This window comes from Megalops cyprinoides, chromosome 1 (genome assembly GCF_013368585.1).
Source record: "Megalops cyprinoides isolate fMegCyp1 chromosome 1, fMegCyp1.pri, whole genome shotgun sequence".
In the NCBI taxonomy this organism is placed as follows: Eukaryota; Metazoa; Chordata; class Actinopteri; order Elopiformes; family Megalopidae; genus Megalops; species Megalops cyprinoides.
The window spans coordinates 32,933,399-32,955,533 of record NC_050583.1 but is presented as its reverse complement, the minus strand read 5'-3'; the positions used below and the strand labels follow the sequence as shown (position 1 = coordinate 32,955,533).

At 38.4% G+C, this 22,135-nt stretch overlaps 1 protein-coding gene across 1 annotated transcript in view; it reads right to left on the bottom strand.

Moving 5' to 3' along the window:
* Nucleotides 1-1,711: 1,711 nt before the first annotated feature.
* The window catches only part of LOC118786546 (heparan sulfate glucosamine 3-O-sulfotransferase 2-like), a 48,957-nt gene continuing 28,533 nt past the window's right edge, over nt 1,712-22,135 (bottom strand). The window contains exon 2 of the mRNA XM_036541656.1: nt 1,712-2,330. Within this exon, the coding sequence (XP_036397549.1) occupies nt 1,712-2,330 (619 nt within the window). The remainder of the gene's footprint in view (nt 2,331-22,135) is intronic.

The following is a 22,135-nucleotide window of genomic DNA, read 5'->3' as shown; positions in this document are numbered from 1 at the left end:
GGCCTCTGGCAATATCCCTGCACAACAAAGATCATAATGGTTAGCTGACTAACTATGGTTCTTGGAATGAAGGATGCAATGTCAGAGCACCCTATCAATTTAGAAGCAGAACAAAGCTGGACATCCTGTTGTATGTATTTTGAGGAATGACTTAGTGTGTACTTTGCATGTTACACACAGTTTTGATTGATCTGAATGGAAACAGTCACATACCCTTAACATGCACACTCTTGCCCTCTGGCAGTTTCCTTCATTTAGAAAATCAAGGCTGCTCTGGTAACTGTTAGGAACTGTAATACTGTAAAGGTATAGACACAACATCCCTCTGTCTGTTTTTTTTTTATACAGTATGCTTTCTTTCCAGACACCTCAGCATATGGGTGGGCTTCTAAGCTCACAGCAGAGACTAATTCAGAATTCAGCGTTACTAGGTATTTGACTGGATGTGGAACACATTTGTACAAAGCTATCTCAACATCTGTCAAATTTGAGTCATGTTTAGAAACTTAGTAGTATCTTATTTAAAAGTTAATGCACACAAACCCCAATCTCAATCACCAAACCTACAGTGAGAATGAAACTAATAGAGAAAACAAAAGGTGGTTTTATTCTTTGATTATTTCTTTTTAAATTGGTAATATGCAAAAAATTGCATATGAGCAATCAACTATGCTTGACAATTTTCTCCACATAAATTGAGCTTCAAGCTCAATATAGCAAATATGGTTTTGAAAATCAATGTGCATAAGAGGGTGAACATATAGCACCTGCTGAGGATGAATACATTCATTAAATTCTTTGTTAATCTTCCATTTAAAAATATAAACTGCAACTGATCCTGGTTATTCCTTGACTGAAATTTGTATTTCTAAGTAATTATTAACAAACCAAGATTGCATGTCTATTAATCATAGCATAAATCTGTGCTTTATTCACAGGACAAAATATTGTTACAATACAATAAGCCTGAAGACATGTTTTAAGCATACATCACCATTTCCATGGCTATACTAGTCTCTTGTATCCCTTGGGAAATAAAGGTAATTATTTCAACACACCTCGCCATACAGTACCAGTATAGTTTTTATTGATTTATTTTAGATTAGGTTGTAAATTTGTACATGTGGCAGGCCTTTGATAAATGATCCATCTGGCAGAATAATGAATATGTTATGGTGCTCTGAGCCTGATGTGACAGCAGGAGGTCTTAGTAAACAAATAGATTGTATATAAAACAATAATGATTAAGCAGCATTTCCTCTTGAAAATCCAGGTCGTTTGCTGTTACTTCATGTGCATAAGTTACGTCAAAATGAAATAAGGACTTGGCATTTGAAAATTTAGATACATCCCACCCACTGTGTTGAATACAAGATCATACTTAAAGGCATCAAAGAAATAAAGCCATAGGCTTCATGATGCAGTGACATACTTTGAAATACCTCTGCATTTGAAGATGACTCAAACATGACAGTCACCCAACCTAAGTGCATTTTCATTTTTGTAATGAACATCTGGGCTGTTTTTGTTGAAGGTTGTTGATCCCAGAGAGCTTATGATACACATCCGCATTGTGATGGTGAATCGATGGCCACCAATACACTGCCGCTCATGCAGGTGCGGGAACGACTCCATCGGCACAGCTGATGTTAACGGAAGACTCAAGCTCTAGCTATCTGTCCTGTGTGCAAGGGGTTCCTCCTCCCTCTACCTAGTCCCACCTGAAGTCCTGTCCTACCATTTCATAGAATTTAATATTGTATGGCCTATAGAAGTCCCTTAGCTGTTCAATGACTTCCTGGTCGATCTGTACATGAGTTCTTCCCTTCGACTTCCCCAGGCAGCGAGGCAAACTGCTGCTCTCTGGCTTCTTCAGGCAGGGGAAGCCCTTGGTTTTGTTAAAGTAGAAGTGCTTGTCCGTGACGATGCGCTTGAGCCCCAAGAAGTCCTGCACCCTGCCGAGCTCTCCGGCGGGGTCTGTGATGAGCCTCTCTCCGCTCACAAAGTGGATCTGAGAGAGCGGGAAGTACTGCAGCCAGTTCTCCAGATGAAGCATGTACATTCCTATGCGGATCGCATTCCAGGAGGTGTCCACCTGGCCCAGGCTCCTGTTTCTGAAGGCTAGTGCCTCGAAGCTGGGGATATCGGGCTTCTTGGACAGAGTCTGCGTGTAGTCAGAGATGGCCCTGGTGACAGGGTTGCGCACGACCACGATCAGCTTAGTGTCCCGGGACATGCTGGAGATGCGTCTGGGTGCCTCCCGCGTCACAAAGTAGCTAGGCGTCTTCTCCATGGTGATCTGGCTGTCCAGAGTCCGTGGCATGAGGCTTCTACACAGGAGAGGGGAGAAAAAGAGAGTAGTCATGAAATACAGCCACAGGAAAGAACCAGGACAGAGGATTCAGTTAGGAAATTAAATTTTTAATTCCACTTTTTACCTGATTCCAGTAATTTTCAAATATTTGTAATGTAAAAGAACTCGTAAATGTTACAGTCAACCAATGAAAATATAACACAATTTACTTATGCCTGGCCTCCAGAACTGACACTGTATACATCATTTTAATCCCCCTCAAGCACGCACCTTTGCCACACCATAGTTCTGAGCCTTTCTTATCTTGTTTAAGAAATTGAATTTACCGTGTGCAAAGTCTATAACCATAAACAGAGGAAACTTTGACTTCTATAAAAATATGGCATCACTTTAAGGAACTAATTTAACGACAAAGCCTTTCTGTAAAGGGTCCTTTCAAAGACCACCTATGAGTAAATGAGTAAGTTCTCAGAGGAAAAGAAACAGATGCTTTCAAGAAATCTGGGACTAAGACTTGTGACATGCATTTAGAAATGTACCTGTCACGAGTCATATCAATTATATATATATGACAAATATTGTAAACTCAGCCCTTATCTAAATCCATGAACTGCAATAAATTGTAATGATTATTGAGCATGTGGTTTTTCCCAATAAAACATAAAAGTCTTTATTCCTACCCTTTTTGTTTTCACTAAGAGGGAAGAGAATGCATCTGTACTGTTGTAACATATATTCCGAAATAAGCTCGAACATTTTTATTTTACCTCTAGTGCCAAACCTTGTTCTCCTTCATCCTGATTGTGATGTTTGCTACTTTAAGCTCCTTCCAGACAAATAAAAACTGATATTGACAAGACGCCTCATCATCATCACAATTAGATGAACTAATCAATTTAAAGAGTGAAAAGGAGATGCTAATATCTTTATGCTAATATTTGATTAAAGCACAACTAAATTTAGTACAAGGTTTATCTTTGTAGCTGAAAAACAACTTAGAAAATGTACCTGCCAATAAAGTACATATGTAAATAGGGACCTTGATGGAGTGCTTGATTATCAATGTCAGTTTGGCTGCCTGTTTATCTTACTTTAATTTTAAACACCATTATAAATTGCCTGCTCACACATATTTCTTCCATTGGGAGTTTAAAAAGAGTGATTTATTGTTGTTCACTGCAGCAAAAAATGGCATGGCATGTCTCCTGGGAAACAATTACTTACTGAAACAAATGAAAACATTCAAGTTATTTATTTATATATTTGCTTTCAGGGAAGGAAACGGCACTAACGTCCCAATTGTGTAAACCTGTAGTCAAGGGTGTCATTAAATATTAATAGAACTGTGTCAGGGTGGCATTGGAAGTATGAGTTTTTTTCATGAGTTTTACTGAAACCCCAGAGCAAAGGAAATTCTTTTGACCAGCCAATACTTTGGCTAGTCATTTTATCTTCACAGTGTTACAATTAAATTATTACATGCATTAATGTATTTATAAAGGTGGGAATAACCTAATGCCACAAAAGGTGCACAACTTAAAAAGGTTCCACTTGATGTGTATAATAAAAAAATCCAACCTTGGTCCTACAGTTTCACACTCTCATTACCAACAAAGAAGAATACATTACACCTTCCCCTAATTCCCATGATAACATAAGTAAATCTGTGTATTAGGCTGTTAGATAGTGATGTGTCCACCATGCAGCCTGCCTCTGGTGGCTTATGTCATTGTTTATACGAGCTTTGTCACAAGATTCCTTTCCTTATCTGTATAATCTCTTCTTTCCCCATAATGTCTGGCTAAAAACCAGAGTACTGCACCTATGCAGTGCAAATGGCTTTTCTGCTGCTTTCATTTGAATGATAAGAATGAAATCTCTGAATACACCAATATCCGTGAAGAGTCCAACATACAGTACAAATACATTTTAAACATTTGAAGTTAAATTTATTTTTGAACCTTCTTATTTGGTTAGAAAGGCTCATCATCTTTCAAAGATATTGACAAACAGGCTGCAGATTAATTTATCATGATTTTATTTTGTACAATTCATTATCAGGCCAATTCACACTTGAGATATGCGAATGCAAACCCAACTTAAGTGCTTCTGTGGAGAGCTGTGTGCCTCTGTTACTACTAAGTGAATTCAGACATAGGCTGCTTAAGCTTCTGTGTGGGAGATGTATGTTTGGGGTTGAGTTTACCCAAAATGAGGGGTTTTACAGTCTCTGTGACTTAAATGGTAGGTAGCTCCAGACAGAGCACAATGAAACATTTGAAACATTTGAAATAGCTGGCACAGTTAGAACAGTCGGAAGTGTCTCTGACCATTTCACCAACTAGCTACCAAGACTAGCTAGCTAGAGATCTGGAAAGCAAAATACTACAGGCTACCTTCTATGAACATGAGATGGAACTGGCCTGACAGATTGTATCCATCACATTACATTATTGGCATTTAGCAGATGCTCTTATCCAGAGCGACTTACATCGGTTACAGTTTTTTCAATATTATCCATTTATACAGCTGGATATTTACTGAGGCAATTGTGGGTTAAGTACCTTGTCTAAGGGCACAACAGCAGTGCCGGCAACCTTTCGGTCTTAAGTCCTGCTCCTTAACTACCATGCTACACTGCCGCCCCATCCAGTGTTTTCAGCTGGACAAAGCATTTAGGCTATGTCTTCTTTTCCTCAAAGGCCTAGTTATCATTTCAGCTAATGTTGGGGTACGCCATGGCACTTCACAAACAAAGACCTGCACCCTGAAAGTGCTGGCCGGTGGCAATATTTTGTGCAGCTAGCTAGCTGGCAAATTGTCCAGTGGTGAGGAAACACTTCTTGCTCATGCATCAGTTGTCTTGGTATGCTGTACGAGCTACATCATGTCTTCTTGGTGTGGTTCTACATGACGTAACAGTCAGAAAATATGTATGTAGCTAGCTAGTGGGCTGAAACAACAAACTAGTTAATGAATTATCTTATTAATGAGTGAATAAGAACTAGTTAAATAGTTAACAAGTCCAGACTATGGACAACCTTGCCTCCATCATTGCCTAGGTACATCAGTCTGTTCCTGTGTGGGATTCTACAGCACACAGACGACTTCACATATTGTAATTCATATGGCTGGTATGTAGGCTGTAAAAAAATTATTTCTCTTCATATGACTCTATGACTAATGTGAATGAAAATGTAGAACCTAGCACACTTTTTTTTCTTTAAATTAGATACTAACATTTTTAACTTGTACTATTTTTCAACAGAAGTATTTAAAAGACTTATCTTGGCTACAGAAATTTTCTTAAACGTACTTGCTCAGCTTTCATAATTAATGTTAGTGTCTTGTCAATGCATTCAGCAATAAGGACTGACAACTCAGTGACAAAATTCATCAGCCATCAGGCTCTGGGGAGGGAGGTTTAGTTCCAGGGCAATTTACATTTATTTACAGTAGGAACTCTGTGATGCCCATTTTAAGAGATATGCAAGTGTGTAAGTCTAAAGCTGAATAAAAAACTCATAAATGAGCTGCCAAAAACAACAACAATAACAACAACAACAACAAAATAAAAAAACAAAAATGCTCAGCACACTTAAGTCTGAAGCGGTCCCTAACAGAGCACTGGTTCATTGAATGCTTGTGTCCTCATTACTACATGAAAATGAATAAAAATGAATAAAAGAAAGGATGTGGAATATACACTATTGATAACTGTTGACCATTTAATAGGCATGTATAAAAACAGAGATTACTCACAGCATTTATCCTGTGTTTTCATCAATACATATTACTGTATGACCCTTCACAATACTGATGTGAGCTAAAATCCTATAAAGGCAAATTGAACAGTGTGCTTAAATAAATAACAAGGCAAAGTCACTTTTTTTCCCCTGCTCACGTCAATAGGGCACCTTTAGATTTCCAAACACAGTATTGTAAAAAAAAACAAAAACAAAAAACCCCTCCTCCTTCATACCTCACCTGTTCACTCAACAACATACACTATTCCACAATATTCCCTTTTCTTTATAAGACAATGGATATTAATGGAGTTTATACAGCTGTATCAATATAGACATATTAACCATATTGTAAATATCCATAGCAATAAGTCTAGAATTATAAATTACGAACTATACGTTTTTCTCCCAGATAAGGGACTTTTGAGCATATGTGTTATTGACCTTGAAACCTTTTCATTGAAGTCACAGTCACATGATAGAGAAAAAAGGCATAGTTCATATCATGACTGTTTGTAGATGACCCCTGAAACAGCCCCACGAATGGCAGACTTATTAAGAGTTCTACATCAACTGTTCATTTTATCTGACTGACAGAAAGAGGCTTTCGGGTTTTTTTTTTTTGCTTCCTTGAGGCACACATTCTTTGATAGATAGGTCCACATCTGTGCTGCTCTCTTGGTGTCATGTGACCAATTATAGTTCTTTTCACTTCTGGGAGGCATCAAAAACTGGGAGGGGAGTGTCAGCAAATATTCTTCTTCTTTGTCTCGGAATTTCCCTTGTAGATCTTTTAAAGCTCAGCACCGTGTAATCCTTCTCATGATCTTATTTCATGATCTACACCTTTAGCATGTACAACAACATCCTTACAGTTATCAGGGATGAAAATGCAAGACTCTTTTGTTTTGTATAGAAGAGACTGGCAAGCTAATCATGATAATAATCAATAAGTTTTCATAAGTTTTCTATTCAGGTTTTCATTACGTCTTGTAAACTTGAAATAAACATATCTTGTTTGGTTTAGCGTTGTTGAATACTGATTGATACTTTGTTTGCTGAAATTGAGTTTTCAGAGAACAGCTGCAATGCCTTAAAGCTTAGAAAACAATTTCAACAAACTAAATGGTTTGGGAGCCAAGAGGAATTAATTATAGCAATTTAGCTTTTAGTGGTTTCCTCTTTATATAGGGCTCTTATAGTTTAATAACCTTACCATTATTTAACAACAGCTGGCATCCATGGATTTGCCCATATCCAGTCACAGCATCCACATTCAATGTTGTTGAATCAACACCAACATATCCACCTCCCGTGAAATGACGGGTAATAAGTCTTCCTCTGGACTGTTCCTGAGGACGCCCTGGTATTCGGTGTCACAGTATATCATAATAAGTAAGGCTACTGGCTACTGTGACAAAAGGTTTACCTAGTTTTACATTTTACAAGAGGAGTATACACAGCCCTAAATGTCAATTACAGAGACATGAAGTCCAACTCATACCCACAATGAGAAGAGGTGGGGTTGAGAAAGTGTTCCTTCTGTAAAAGGCTCTCTCCCATTGGGAAAAGCATGCAGTGGCACTTGCAAAGGAAAAAATAAACTGGGAAGTGGGAACGGAGTCTCAGAAAAATAATCTGCAGCAATACAGGGAGAGACAGAATAATAACCTGGCAGACCTCTATTGGACATGTATATCAGTGTTAAGTCTTCTTTACTTAAACAGACATGGCGAATCACTGCTGTAATGAACATTACTATAAAAGAGTGTCTAATGAATGTTCAGCATAAACCAGTCTGACAAAAGCCCATGTGATGAGCCCAGTGTCTTCACAGCTCTGAAACCTCCTAACTTTTATAATGAGAAAGTTCGCTTTAACACTCTATGATGATGTCACTTGAGGCTGTTTCCAAAAGGGTGTGTCCATGTTTTTCATGGTCCGAAGCATCCCCTCTGTAACTGTGAGGCTTCAGCAATGTGACAGTGATTTTAAAAATGTCATTACAGATTTATCAAGTCTCAGACTGATTTAATGTCTCTGATCATAAATCACTTTGTGTTTTATAGTTGAGGGTGGATAGAAGGAATGGTGTTGAAAAATCTGGGTCAAGAAATAAGGCCACTTTCATTTCAAGGTAGCCATTGTCAGCACGGACAATGTAGATGTGCCTCATATCTGTGGACTCATGGATATCCATGGACTCGTGTTCACTACATGGAGAAGTGTCATATCACTCGTTTCTAGCTTGTTTGGTTCATGGTGTGTGTGTGTGTGTGTGTCTTTTTTCTATGCCTCTGTACGTGTAGGAGTGATGTGCTTGTGTGTTTTATATGTGTGAACTGCATTGTTGAACTGCTGACTTTCCTCCGAGATACACCATAGTGTGGATTAAAAAGTTGATCAAAGACATTGCCTGAGTACAAGGGCACCTTTTCATTTGGCACACTTGACATTGATATACCTGATGACATAATCTGAAGCATTCTCTCAGTACCATTGACTGCTTTCCTCAAAATGCTGGATGAAAGAGAAAGTGATGGGAATCAGCTCCTAGTCCTTATGATCATATTATCACAGTGTAACAGCACAAAATCATGACAATTTTATCACAATGTGGTCATGTAATATTGTACATAAAAAATGTAAAATTTTATACATGGATGTTATATTACATGGTATGTGGTAGCTTTCTGTTTGGAATGGCGTAGTCCTATTGTCGGGTAAATGCCACTTTTTAGATGCACTTTGTCGTTGTACCTTATCAGTCACTTTGCATAAGAGTGTCTGCTAAATGCTCAATACATCTGTAATGTAAGAAGGATACATATGAATGTTGTATGATTTGTTACCTTGATGTGAAGGACTAAACCTCTTGTCTATAACTGAACCATACCTGTGAAGACTGCAGTGAAATCTGCATCAGGATTTTGCTCACCGTTTTTGTCTTGCACATATTCCTGCTCTAGTCAGACAGCTTGTATCCAGATGGGATTTAAGCAGACAGAACATTATTGCATTGATGAGAGTACTTTTTCCTATTGACATCAAGGATTTTCACTCTGAGGGAGCCTGACCTTGAGGATTGTGCGATATAATTTAGAATTGAGGCCACAATTTAATCACAGAGGTCATATATGAATCTAAAACATGCCTGTGGTATTTTTAAAAATTCAGAATATAGGAATTTTGTTTGATGAGGAAAAATAGTAAACAAAATGACTTTTTTTTCCATTTCTACTGGGCAGTAAAAACAGCATGAAAGCTTTGATGCACTTGCTGAGAAGCATACTGCTGAGATTGATTACTTATCCCATAAGATCAGTGTAACAGTCAACTACAAAACCCCTTTTACATCACTGAAAAGCCAGCTTCACCCCAACTTTTGAGACATCTGCAGTTTAACGTAAAAGGGTACCACCATACTAAGCTGCCTCTACACCACCTTTTCTGTGCTGGCTTTCAAACACTCTCGGGGGTAGTGTAAGCCTCAGGTAAACAGAATTGCCAATGTTGTAAACAGAACAGACTAAGATGGTGTATGACATGCATACTCAAATCACTCTGGGTTGACTCAGTTGACTCAACCAATCAGAGAGTTTAAAAAAGTCTATTTACTTCTAAGTTTGCTATTATTTGTAACTTATTATGTTTTATCTGTTAAAAGGAATTTTGACATTTTGGTGCATGTTCCTCTCACCAAAAAAAGTTTCTCACCAGCAACAAACACTTGGAGATTAATTTATTAATGAGCTAGTCAGCTAGTCATGAGTTAATGACCTACCGGGCCAGCATGTTAAAATGCAGTTTATTTTTATTAGGTGGCTTGGTAATTATAAATTGTGTAATTACATTTTACATTTTACACAACAGTAAGTTGTTGTGTCAGCAGTATAATTCATGTATTAACTTTTTCCAATTTGTATACCTCTGCATAGATAACAAAAGTATTGTAGTATATACAGATATTTCCTGATTTGATTGCAAGCAACAATCAAAGCCTTATTAGGTTTGCTTTAATGTTAAAAAATATAGCAAATGCCACATAGCATAAAAATAAGTTACGTGAGAAAGGGTTAACAGTGGATTTTCTTGAACTTTAAATATAATTCAACTGAAAAACAAATTTAAAAAATGCAAAATTAAATGAGTAAACTAAATTTACACACACACACACACACACACACACACACACACTTCAATAAATAATGCGGCACAATAATTGTTTATCTTGATTGTCTTGTTTTCATAATCGTTGGAAGCCTAAATTGTAACTGAAAATAAAATTTGATTAATTGCCCAGCCCTATTATTTTGTGCATCTAAACCACACTTTCAGAGCATCATGAGTATTTCCTACAGTCAGATTGCAGTGTTTAGCAAGGTTTCTTTACATAGATAATGATAAGTGTCAAATCCAATTGTTTCTAGTTAAGCAGCTTAAAAGGGATTTAATTTTAGTAAAGGAGTTTTCCCATTCCTTAAGTAAGAGGAAAAAATATGTATATGAGCTATTAATGTTATTAACAATACCAAAGCACACTACAAACAAAATATGCAATCCAAACTCTCAAGCATATCACAAGATAAAACACTGACATAGGCCAGACATGTATCAGATTCTGCCTCATTTAAAAGAGATGTGCACATTCAAAGTTGTCAACATTCTTTCCCTCTCTTTCCTTGTTGAAAGAAACCCTCAGTTACCTGTGCACCACAGAAAAAATATCAATCCAGGATGATTTATGAGTCTGGTGTTATATGCCAGGGTGTTTCAGTTAGCCTTACCAGCACAGGGCCATTAGCTACCATTAATCACCAACAGAGTGAGAAAGCACCTCTCCTAGCCAACAGTTCAATACTGTGTTTAAATATGTGTTCCAGACATCTCATGTTTTAGTTAACAAAAAGTAAGTTACAGAAGCACCTACATTCCTTACATTTTCTTTTTTTGAAAAGGGGTCTTGACTTTCATAATGTAAAACCCAAAACACCCCTTAATATGATTTGGTGCAAACCGTGTGCAATTATACAGTATTTCACATTCCCCAGTCTCAATTAAAGACCTTTATTCTATATAAGGTAAATTATTGCTAAATTATTATTGTCACAAATAATGAAAATTAATCCACCTGTTTCTTTCACTATGTTCCGACCTGTGTGTGATGTAAAATGAAGTACAAGTTGCAATGCATTCTTGGTATGTTGAATAAGTGTGTATGATGTGTGATTCAAGAAGGACAGGTACACACTTAGTAGTTTCATCTTTCATCTAGTCCCTAATCATGGCTGTTTTTTCTTTCTTTCCGAGTTTTTCCACACATCATATATACAATACAATACAATCTACAGACAACAGTACAAAGCCTATTGATGCATGGAAATGAAAAACACAAATGTAGTACACACAAAAATGTATAATCTTGCCTCTTGGGGATTATTTCTGAAAATACAATTTCATAACTCTTTTGACACAACTGGTATCATGTGATACCAAGCATTCTGATCCCTGTGTCTCAAGTTACACTGTGTAAGATAATGAAGACAACTGTAGGGAGGTGGAAAATATATAGAGAGGAAACTGGCACAACTAGTAGAACGTTTGTGGCTCAAGTGACAACAGCAAATTACTGGTGATGTGATTGGCATTTACTTGCAAGGGCACTCCACACTTACAAATCTAGTTCATTGCTACTACTCTCAATTAGAGTGTGTCCTTTCTGCTTTTTACTGTATGACATTGACACTGAAATTGAAGATATTCATTGTTAGTGATAGTGCACAAATATGGCTGTAACAACAAAGGGTAACCATGTATGTGTCTGAGCTATGACAATATGCCAGTCCCTGCAAACCAGCTTAAGATTCAGCAGAATAGCTGACAAATTCCCTGGAGGGCAGCTCTCTGTAAAGCAGCTACAGGAATGAATGTGTAATTAATCAATATTACTCCAAGGTTCATCTCCCTCCCTCTTCTTTGAGAGAAAAAACACAAGATGAGCATGAATAATAATAATAATAATAATAATAATAATAATAATAATGTCTTCTGTGAAAGTCATGTGAAACTCCAGCATCACAATAAAAATGAATGTGTCCCCTAATAAATCGTTGAAAACATTAGCTTCAAACATTTCCATTCAGGTCAAAATATACTATATTATATGTTGAGCAATTTCTGGGCAGTGGCTATGGACACTGAGGTGACCTGTATTCACTGTCTCCATGTATAGCTGCAGACACATCTCTGGACACTGTTCAGAGAGGAAGGAGCTTGCTGTATTAGAACCAGAGGGTTTGTCAGGCAGCACGTGTGTAAACCTCTCATCGAATGCACTTCATTAGGGCTTATATAAACCAGGCCTGGCAGGACCAGCTCTTTAATATCCCACACAAATCAGTGAGGAAATTGACCATGCTGTCCATTGCTAAATAATTCCTACAAAGGCAAATCATCTCATACCCCACGCTGTCACTCAAGCAGATTCACTAATATCTTCCTCAAGATCTCTCTCAGACTGTTGCAGTAAACTGGTTTGTTCTAAAATGAGGACCATCGGTCAAGGAGCACCCCCTTATCAAGGTTACTAATGAAGAATATCAACATTTCTCACCCTCTCTGGAGTTCAGGTTTCCACCAGGTTCTTAAATAATCTGCTGCTCTTTCCCCTTTCCTTTTGCTTCTACCATCAGCAGGTCACTTTACGGGCCCAACAGTTACTGAGCTTGGCTACATTTCATTACATTACAGTCACTTAGCAGATTCTCTTATCCAGAGTGACTTACATAGGTTACAATTTTACCAATTTGTGCAGCTGGATATTTACTGAGGCACTTGTGGATTAAGTACTTTGCTTAAGGGGGCAACAGCAATGCTCCAGTGGGGAATTGAACCAGCAACCCTTCGGTCACAGGCCCTGCTCCTTACCACTACTGCACTGCCAGCATGCCAGAAATAGCATGTTTTCATAGCAGTGAAAAGCTGTACCTGGTTTTTACTGCTTTAACAATGCCTCCTCTGAAAATCAGTATGCAAATATTACCAACAACATGAATAGAAAAGACGTCTTACAATCTGTCAGACAACAAAACACTTTATTCACCAGAGCTACAACACTTAATTCACATTTCAATTACTGATGAGTAGTTTTGTACATTATTATGTTTTTCATCCATTATGCACTATTTTTTTGGGCTATCCAATTGGATATATTATGTTTGTCCCACCCTGACAACCACTGTTGTCACACTGCAAGTCAGCCATTGGAGGGCAAGCTGCTGGAAGGGTGCAGCTTCAGTGATGTCATATAAGAAACCTGCAAGTGCCTGATGAGTCACAGGGTGCCTGAGAGCAGCTAGATTAACAACCCCTGCTGACAAACCCATCCCTTTGCCCATGGAAAAGCCAATATGTTTCGCTGCTGTGGGCTACTGGTCATCATCGGATGATGACACAGCTGGGATTGAGCCTGGCCTGTGGGGCTCAGCTTCCACTCAAAGTGCATCCTTGGATGACATGTTAAACCGTGCTGTTCATTAGTGATGGTTTGTGTACTGTCCACCCCTTATCTCATACCTATAAAAGATCATTCTTTGGTTTAAGCACTGGAAATCATAGCTAAGTTTAGAAGCTGTATCAAAGCTGTATCAAACAAACAGGCTGGCTAGTAATTTACAACAAGGGATAGCAATTTTTGGCTGGCTGGAAATGAACAGTTGCCAGAATAAGCCAATAGCCATCATGATATAATACTGAGTGCAAGAAAGAGTAATGGCATAACAGTTGTCTTTGATCCATACTGTTTTATGACATCGTAGTTTAAACAGAACATTATTCTAAAGCTAAACAAAACTCACTCCCACAATCCTGCTGTTGTGCTTTAAAGCATGCGTTTTAAAGGGTTAAACACAATCAACTGAGACAATTAGTTATAAACTAAAGAGTTACAGTTTAATTAATCTGATGGATTTATGAACCAATTACTGTGGCCCTACTACACAATGCATGAATACATGACTCGTATTGTTCTGCTGACTGGTTTACTGTGTTATCAATACAATTTGGCGCTGATGACATCAACAACAGGCAAAGGAATTTGATATGTGAAATAGGTGCTTGTTCATTTTGCTTATAGCTGCCATAGTCCATGCTGATTTTGGTAAATCTTTTGTAATTTATGTTGAAAAGCAAAAGGTGTTCCAATTGCTGCTTATGGAGATCAACCATGCAGCTCATTTTAGAGCCACAACATGGCTTCACAAGTCAAAAGCTGGGACACTGTCTGAATTTAGACATGGTTAAAAAAAGATGTTTGAAGAAAGTGCCATTTTCGCCAGTACCACCTTTCCCGTGGGTACTGTAAAATATTTCAGTTACAGGAAGCATATTCCAACTTAACAATGAGGGAGAATTGGAGACTCGAGCCACTGCTCTCTGGATTAATTTACACTCCAGCAAACCCCAATGAAACTGACAACCTGATGGATTTCAGAGCATGCTGGGAACCACCATCACAGCTCTGCTGCAGCAACCGCACAGGCACTAAAGGAAAAGAGCTCATTAGTCCCCTCCGTCTCTCTCTCTCTCTCTCTCCCTCTCTCTCTCTCTCTCTCTCTGTCTCCTCTCGCTCTTTGCCCTCCTTTCTTTCACTCTTTTTTCTATCTCTTGCTCCCTCTCTCTCCCTCACCAGCTATTCACGCCTCGTGCACAGTTAATCTGATGTAAAATTTTGCCAGGCTTCTCTGTGGGGCCAGTGCTAAATGCCAAGTCTCTTGGTGGTGCTGGGAGTGCGCTCTGTTGACCAAGGTGAAACCAGACATTTACAGTTTAACAGCATTTACTAGGGTCCATTAACCCCACTGAAGTGAACCTGTTAAATACTGGTGTAGCCAGCTGCTCTGATCCCTGCCTAGCCCCTGGCCCTGAGCACAATGGTCAGAGGGCGGCTTTGAGTGGGGGGGGGGGGGCGGCAGAGGACTGTAGATGGAGTACAGTCAGTCACTCTGGTCTCTGTCTCTCTCTCCCTCCAGCCACGTGCAGAGGGGGGACAGAAATCAGGCTTCAGCTCAGTGTCACCAACTGTGTTCTTTTGCTTTTTTTCTGTAACGTCGAGGTTTGAAGGCAATTTGTGGTGTGAAAAGGACATTAAATGCATGTTTTCATCTGCATATTAGTATCTCAGAAAATCACAGTTCAGACATTGCAGTTAGCCCCCGGGTCCCCTTATGTGTCTCCACACAAAGAATGGACACCAGAATTCACCAAGTATAGAGGTCGTGGGTGGCACTTGCAAGGTACTGCTGGTAAAGGTAATCAGCATTCATTATAAAGACTTTAAAATTGCACACACGCTGCCTACAGAGAATCAGTATTCAGTTTCCTCATCCAAATGACACATTTTCTGCAGATTTTGTCATGCTACACATATGGGTATGTGGAATATATAATATATATATATGCTGAATGCACATATTTTCTGACTTGAGAGGCTCTTTGTTCATGGTTATTTTGAACCAACATGAGTGGAAATCCCTCAGGATTTAAAGAGTATTGAAGCAAGTCACTTAACGTCTATTTCAATTTGCTTTTGAAGGGAAAAAATACAATACAGTATGGTGTCAATGTCATAACAAATTCCATTTACAGGCTGTAGAACAATTATCAAAATGTATCCATCAGGTTCCCTCTCCTACATGTGTTGAAATAATTTTCTAATGGATTTATGCCAACTAATTGAGTTCTCTTTTAAATTTAATAGACTGTCATATCCTGTAGCATGTCATACATTGTTTATAGCTGGGGTGTCAACTTAAGTTAAGCAACGAGTGGAAATGCACTGTGGGTAGAGTTTCGTTTTTGCCTGGCGAAAGCTTTTGGAGAATCCCTCCCTTACTTTTGTGCCAGTTTAAATTGCATGGAAATTATTCATTCATAATTGCATTATGCTGGAAAGGGTAAACAGAGTTGTTTTCTCCCCTTGTATTCTCTCCTTTTTTAATTTTTTTGTACAATTTTGCTATTTCTGTCATGAACCATGTTAAGGAGAGAAGCCACTCAGAAGCCAGGAAAATAAGATAATGCACCGTGATCACAGTGAACTCCTCTAAAGTAAACTAATGTCAAACTGAGGAATGCCTGTTAATGTGCAATAACACCTTCACGTTTGTTTCCAGTGGCACAACACATCTGCAAAGGCACCTGTGGTGAGGTTAGCTCTTTAAAAACCCAGGAGCTGGGAAGAGATTTAATGGGTTCCGACTGCCATCACACAGTCACAGCTCCACCCAGGGTTGTTAGTTTGATTGTTGATTAACGGTCCTAGGCTCGTCTCAGCCAAAGGGAACAGATGGTGTTGGTGGAGATGTTGTGTTGCTCCACAGCAGAGCCAACAATGACACAACTCTTTAGCTATTAGGCCAAATATATTTTTTAATACAACGAAAGATTTTCAGCTGAATCTCTACTCATGCAGTTTACAGTATGATCGAGTGCTGCACAATTAGGAACTTCAGTGACACAGAATTGTAGCTCACATTGTTCCAGTTCTCCATTTTATGGCCATTATTACTGATTCGCACCACTAATGTGTCTTCGTTAAGATAGTCTCCTAATTATGGATCCCCACAACATACCTGTCAATGATGAATGACCCACACCAGGGACACAAATGGCTCTTTTACAGTCTTAATACTGGCAAAAACAGTGCACAGCGGTCCACATCTGAACTTGTAGGTACAAATGCAATTTTTCAGTCACAAAGCCCTGTCATGAGGGCACAGAAAAAAACTGCCATGATTAAGTACAATTGGTTTGATCAATATTACCATTTTGGTGTAAAAACTGAAATAAAACTTGAATAAAAATGATACCTGCTCAGATTTTGCTATTTCCCCCCCAACTTTCTCGTGCTTATGACAAATGGGTGTGACAGGTGCTACGCGGGGTGGAGACGTTGAGGGGGTGGATTGGAATTAGAGTGGAGTAGTGTATTTTAATACAGATCACTGGTCACTCCATACTGATCTTAACGATTTAACATACTGAATGACTTCCCATAGTTTCCTTGGCTGTCTAGTTTAAGATTAGCATTAGAACTGCGGTGATGCTTGAATGGTGTTGTGCGTGCACTTGTGTGGGAGTGTTGTTAACCTGGTGTGTCACTGTTGCTCATATAACTAGGATGGATACACTTCTGTTCTCTTGTGCAGTGGACTGTGCTTGTTGCTTTGGATAAGAGTGCCTGCTAAATGCATAGAATGTAATGTAATAGTCATAGAGTCAGCCAGGTAAACTCTGCTTTTAACACAGAATGAATGAATGAATGAATGAATGAATGAACATTAATGTAATGTAATGTAATACATAGCATGGTAATGATGAAGAAACACTCAAAAGGTAATGATTACCAGAAATGAAAGACTGAACATGTGAAGGAAACATCCACACACATTAACCTACAGTAACGATAATTTACATATATCTACTGTAGAAAATACAGAATTGCAGTATATGTGTACTGTATATACTGTATAACCATTTTCCTTTGCGTTTATTTTATTTGTATCCATGGATAAAATATATACTAGTAAACATACAATTTCAAACAGAGCACACAGCCAACACTGAAAGTAATTAGTAATGAAATGTTTGTTGTGTCATACGCTAATCAATTCCCCCATCCCGCTGGGATCAATCAATGTATCCCTGCAATCATGATATAGTGTAACTGCCTCGTGGAGGGTTACGACCTACATCCATTCACAGGTATCAATCCCAGTTCATAAGAACTTGGACAGAAGACCATTTTCTGTTTACAATAGTGACACACGAGCACACTATTTCATGAGTTTCACAAAGCCTTTGCCCTTCTCATTGTTTCCCTGAGTATGGGCTGGCCCAGATGTGTCTGCAGTTCTCAGAAAGGTTGTCATATTTAAACCTGACAGAGACTCAATGCAGGTACAAGCTGTGCCTCCCTGGACAACTGGTTTAGGGGATCGGTCGCACATTTACAGCAGATCTCAAAGCCCATTTACCATGTCCCTTTTCTTTATCCCAGCTGTCCTTTTTTTCATTGCCACTGGCTTATCCCAACAAATCTTGGGGTCACTTACAAGCATTTCCCCTGCGACCATTAGTTCTGCCTTACACGTCACATCAGGTTTGGTCAGGAAAGCTCCTGCATACCGTAAATGTACTTTAATACCCACTCTGCAAGATCAAACATAGAAGTTTCTAGAAAAGCATAGGCTTTTTAGTGTCCTTGACACCACTGACTGAATTCATGTGCAGCTGTGTGAACCATCACTCACTTTTGTGAACTGTGAAGGGGTCCATCCCATACATGGACAGGTAGTTTGAGATGCAAAATGCATCGTACTGAATGCATTGGCAATCAATCTTGCATCTGCTTTTACCCTACCTATGTCTGACCTCTATGTTCCAAATGGAATCTGCTAGGGAACATTGGCTGCCTATTAAAGACACAAATGATTCTATCCACTGTACACATAATTGCATCCTGCAAGCTTTCAGTTGTTGGCTGCCAGTGGATCATTCTGGTAATTCCATGAAAACATGTAATGCTCAAAATGCATTTAAGATCCTTTGGTATTTATGTATATGAGATATTTAAGTGTATGCTTTATGGGACAAAAATAAGACTTTGAGAAATTCAAACAAACATCATACATAAAAATAAATAATCTGAAAACCATACATTCTAAGAAGGGAGCATAACATTCCCCACTCCTTGCATGAGCACACCATACCCACTAATTGACAAAAAAGACAAAATCATAAACTTCAAGGTATAAAGACCTTTTCCATATCCCCTTAAGGACCAAGCAGATGAAACATTATCAGTCTAGAAAGGATTATCATTTGGAAATGTGTCTGGTGGTATCTTGTTTGGGTCATTGTTATAGGTGGGAAACTACCCCCTCTTCCCACCACCCCAAAAATTTTGCTAGATTACATAGGGCTGTGACGGTAATGATTTTGTCTTCCCGCGGTAATAAAGCAACAAATTACCGCGATTTAGCGGTTTACTGCCCCCGGTGCCGCCCTCCGACCCCCGTGCAAAATTCTTGGGAAGGCTGATTACAACTTATAAAGTGATTGCAAACTTACAAATATTTTACATTTTAACATTTAACATTTTAATATTTTACATTTTAATTCACATAATTCTGTAGGCAAATAAGAATATGGTAAGGGAACATTAGGCTAATGGTTTTTAAACATGCAACATAATTGAACATTCATGATGTCGGTAGGCTATCTACTACAATCACTGCTTGTATAAAGTGCTGCAAAAAATTGAAATGTACTCATTCTTTATTTTACGGTCTTTTTATTTTACGTGGCAAACACAGATGTGCTGAATGGCAAATTTCGTTTTAACCCTACAGTCACACCGGTGTGATTAGCCGTTTAGCGCATATGCTAAAACTGGTGCGATTAGAACACTAGATTGGAGAGATTCTAGCTAATTTTAGCTTTGAGGAAACAGTGATTTAACTATAGCAAATGCTAACTGAAAACTATAAGAAACTTAATAACGCAAATGAAAACATAACGAACCCTATAAGGTAATATGTGCGCTACATACCATAACAAATAAGTTACATGCGAAAGGGTTAAAACGAAATTTGCTGTTCAGCACATCTGCGTTCGCCACGCCTTTCAGTAATTCAGCCAGGTAAATATCTGTGTTAAAACATTAATGCGTTAAAGTTTCCAGATTAATTGCGAATGAGCGTTAACACGTTAACGTTGAAAGCTCTACAATAGTAATGAGCTCAACCCCGCAGTAGGCGTCTCATGACCGCGGAATTGCGGTATTGCGGTGATGCGGTTATCGTCACAGCCCTAAGATTACACATAAATGTGATGAAAAGAAGCCCTTGAAGAAGAATCCCTGGGCATTTACTATGTGTCATGGCTAGTCTTCATTCCTAGTAAGAAGCTCCTAAGTAAGAAATTCCTAGTAAGAAGTTCCTAAGAAGCTATATTTCACAGCAAAGAAACCCTCGTAAATACATGCATCAACCCATTGCTGACACTTCTCGAGGTCATTTTCAGGTCTTGGAAAAGGTAACCATTCAAGCCCTTGCATATAATCAGACCTTTCTTTGCAAATACCATGTGCACCCTTTAAAAAAAAAATGTGTCCAACTGCAATTACTAAACCTGTTTTCATTGTATTTGGAATATGGTTTATTTTTAAGCTTAAGCATTGGACAGACTAGGGGTTATGCTTTTACCTCTAAGCCGTGTCTGACACAAGACACAAACTTTCAGCTTGTTCAGTTTTCTCTACCAAATGCAATACCTTAGTGGCCTTTATGTAAATGTCTTGCTATGTGTACAGTAGTTGCTCCTCCCGGTTCTTATAGCAAGGGACGGCAGGACACTTTGTCATTACAGAGACAGCCTTGTGTTATTACTTCCCACAGTCCTACTCCAGGTGTAGATCACAAATATCTTGCATTTAGGCCTGTCCCTAAAAATGTCACAAATGCCATTTCCTTTTTGCCTTTGTGATGTCCTAAGTGCAGTTCAACCTTTACACAAGGCTTTGCTTGCACTGTCCTGTACCCACATGGCTGCAAATGAAAGACACCCTGTAATGTCTAGGAAAGTTAGGATATAAAGGTGGATGTTCCTTCTGCCTGGATAAAGTACTTCAGGCTGTTCTAATTTACAGCAAGAGCAAAGCACTCTCTTCCCTCCATCTACAAGTTTTCACTATCAATCAGAATCAGACAGCTTTATAACTGTTTGCTATTAACAGAAATTGCTAAAGCTGGTGTAACATTAATGGAACATCTTCATGCTTGTTACATTTTCATTACAGTGTCCATTAAATCCATATATTTGACAAATGAAGTCACCTGCTCCAATCAATTATGAAAAATGAAACAATCCATTACAATAAATTAGAAAAATGAAACTGGAAATTTCCAATTAACCCCCACACTCCCCCCTCCCTGCCAAGAAGCTGTTAGCCGCAGCTTGCTGAGGCAACAGAAAACCATGTGATTGGACAGATTTATCACTAAGTAAACTTCCACATCACCTTCTCATTCTTGTCTTCATCATTTTAAATTAGTGCCTGTCCCATAACCCTTCATGGCATTAGTGAAGGTGTCATTTTCTGTAACATGCTGACGCCTCATTCTTGGACGACAGAGGTTTTGGGGTGATGTAATGCATGTGTAATGCATACTGTAGGTTGTATTTAGGTTGTCCTTTTAAATTCAGGATGGCACTTGTATTATCCGGATACTTGATTAAGTTTTACACTGAAATATTATGTACTGTAGAATGTTATATACAATCAGTCAATTTGTCTCTTTTGTCAGGAGATGTACAGTTACCTGGCTTGGTGGTCCTTTTTCATGTTTTTTGATTTCTATGTACCTCTACCTTCCTGTTATAACAGACATTAAGTAAATGTAATGCCCTTTTACACTTTTAAGTAGAAATAGATGCACGTAGGCTTCCACTTGCTTTTTACAGACTGTATTGTATTGTCCAGAATGATAAATACATCATTGGATAAGGACTGCTATTTAATTAGTACATTGTTTCAAGCAAGCCTTCAAAATGATTTGAAGCAGGAGTGTAGAAGTAATTATGCCACTCTACCATTTTAAAACTCTTTCATGATTGTCTGAGAATGCAAAAAAGAGAAGTAATTCAAAACAGTATATTATCATCTGAATACCACATTACACAAGTCATCAGTCAAGCTCAACTGAAAGTATGGAAGAGTAATTAATTTTTACAGCATCATTTTATTTACAGAGGTATTCTTTTATTGAGCAGAACTCTTTATTGATATTATAATTACTGGCAATGCAGACTTAGCGCTTTGATAGGAAAGCATTGTTAACTGTAAGATCTGGTTTTGTTGGTGAATAAGGATAATCCTGTTTTTGTGACCAGAGCTACATTAAATCACCAGAAATTAAACCAAGAATTACATATTAGACATTAACGGAGTATTTCAGCATCATGGGCAAGACAGAATGTTATTAATGCCCTCTTGTATTAATCAATAAAAACA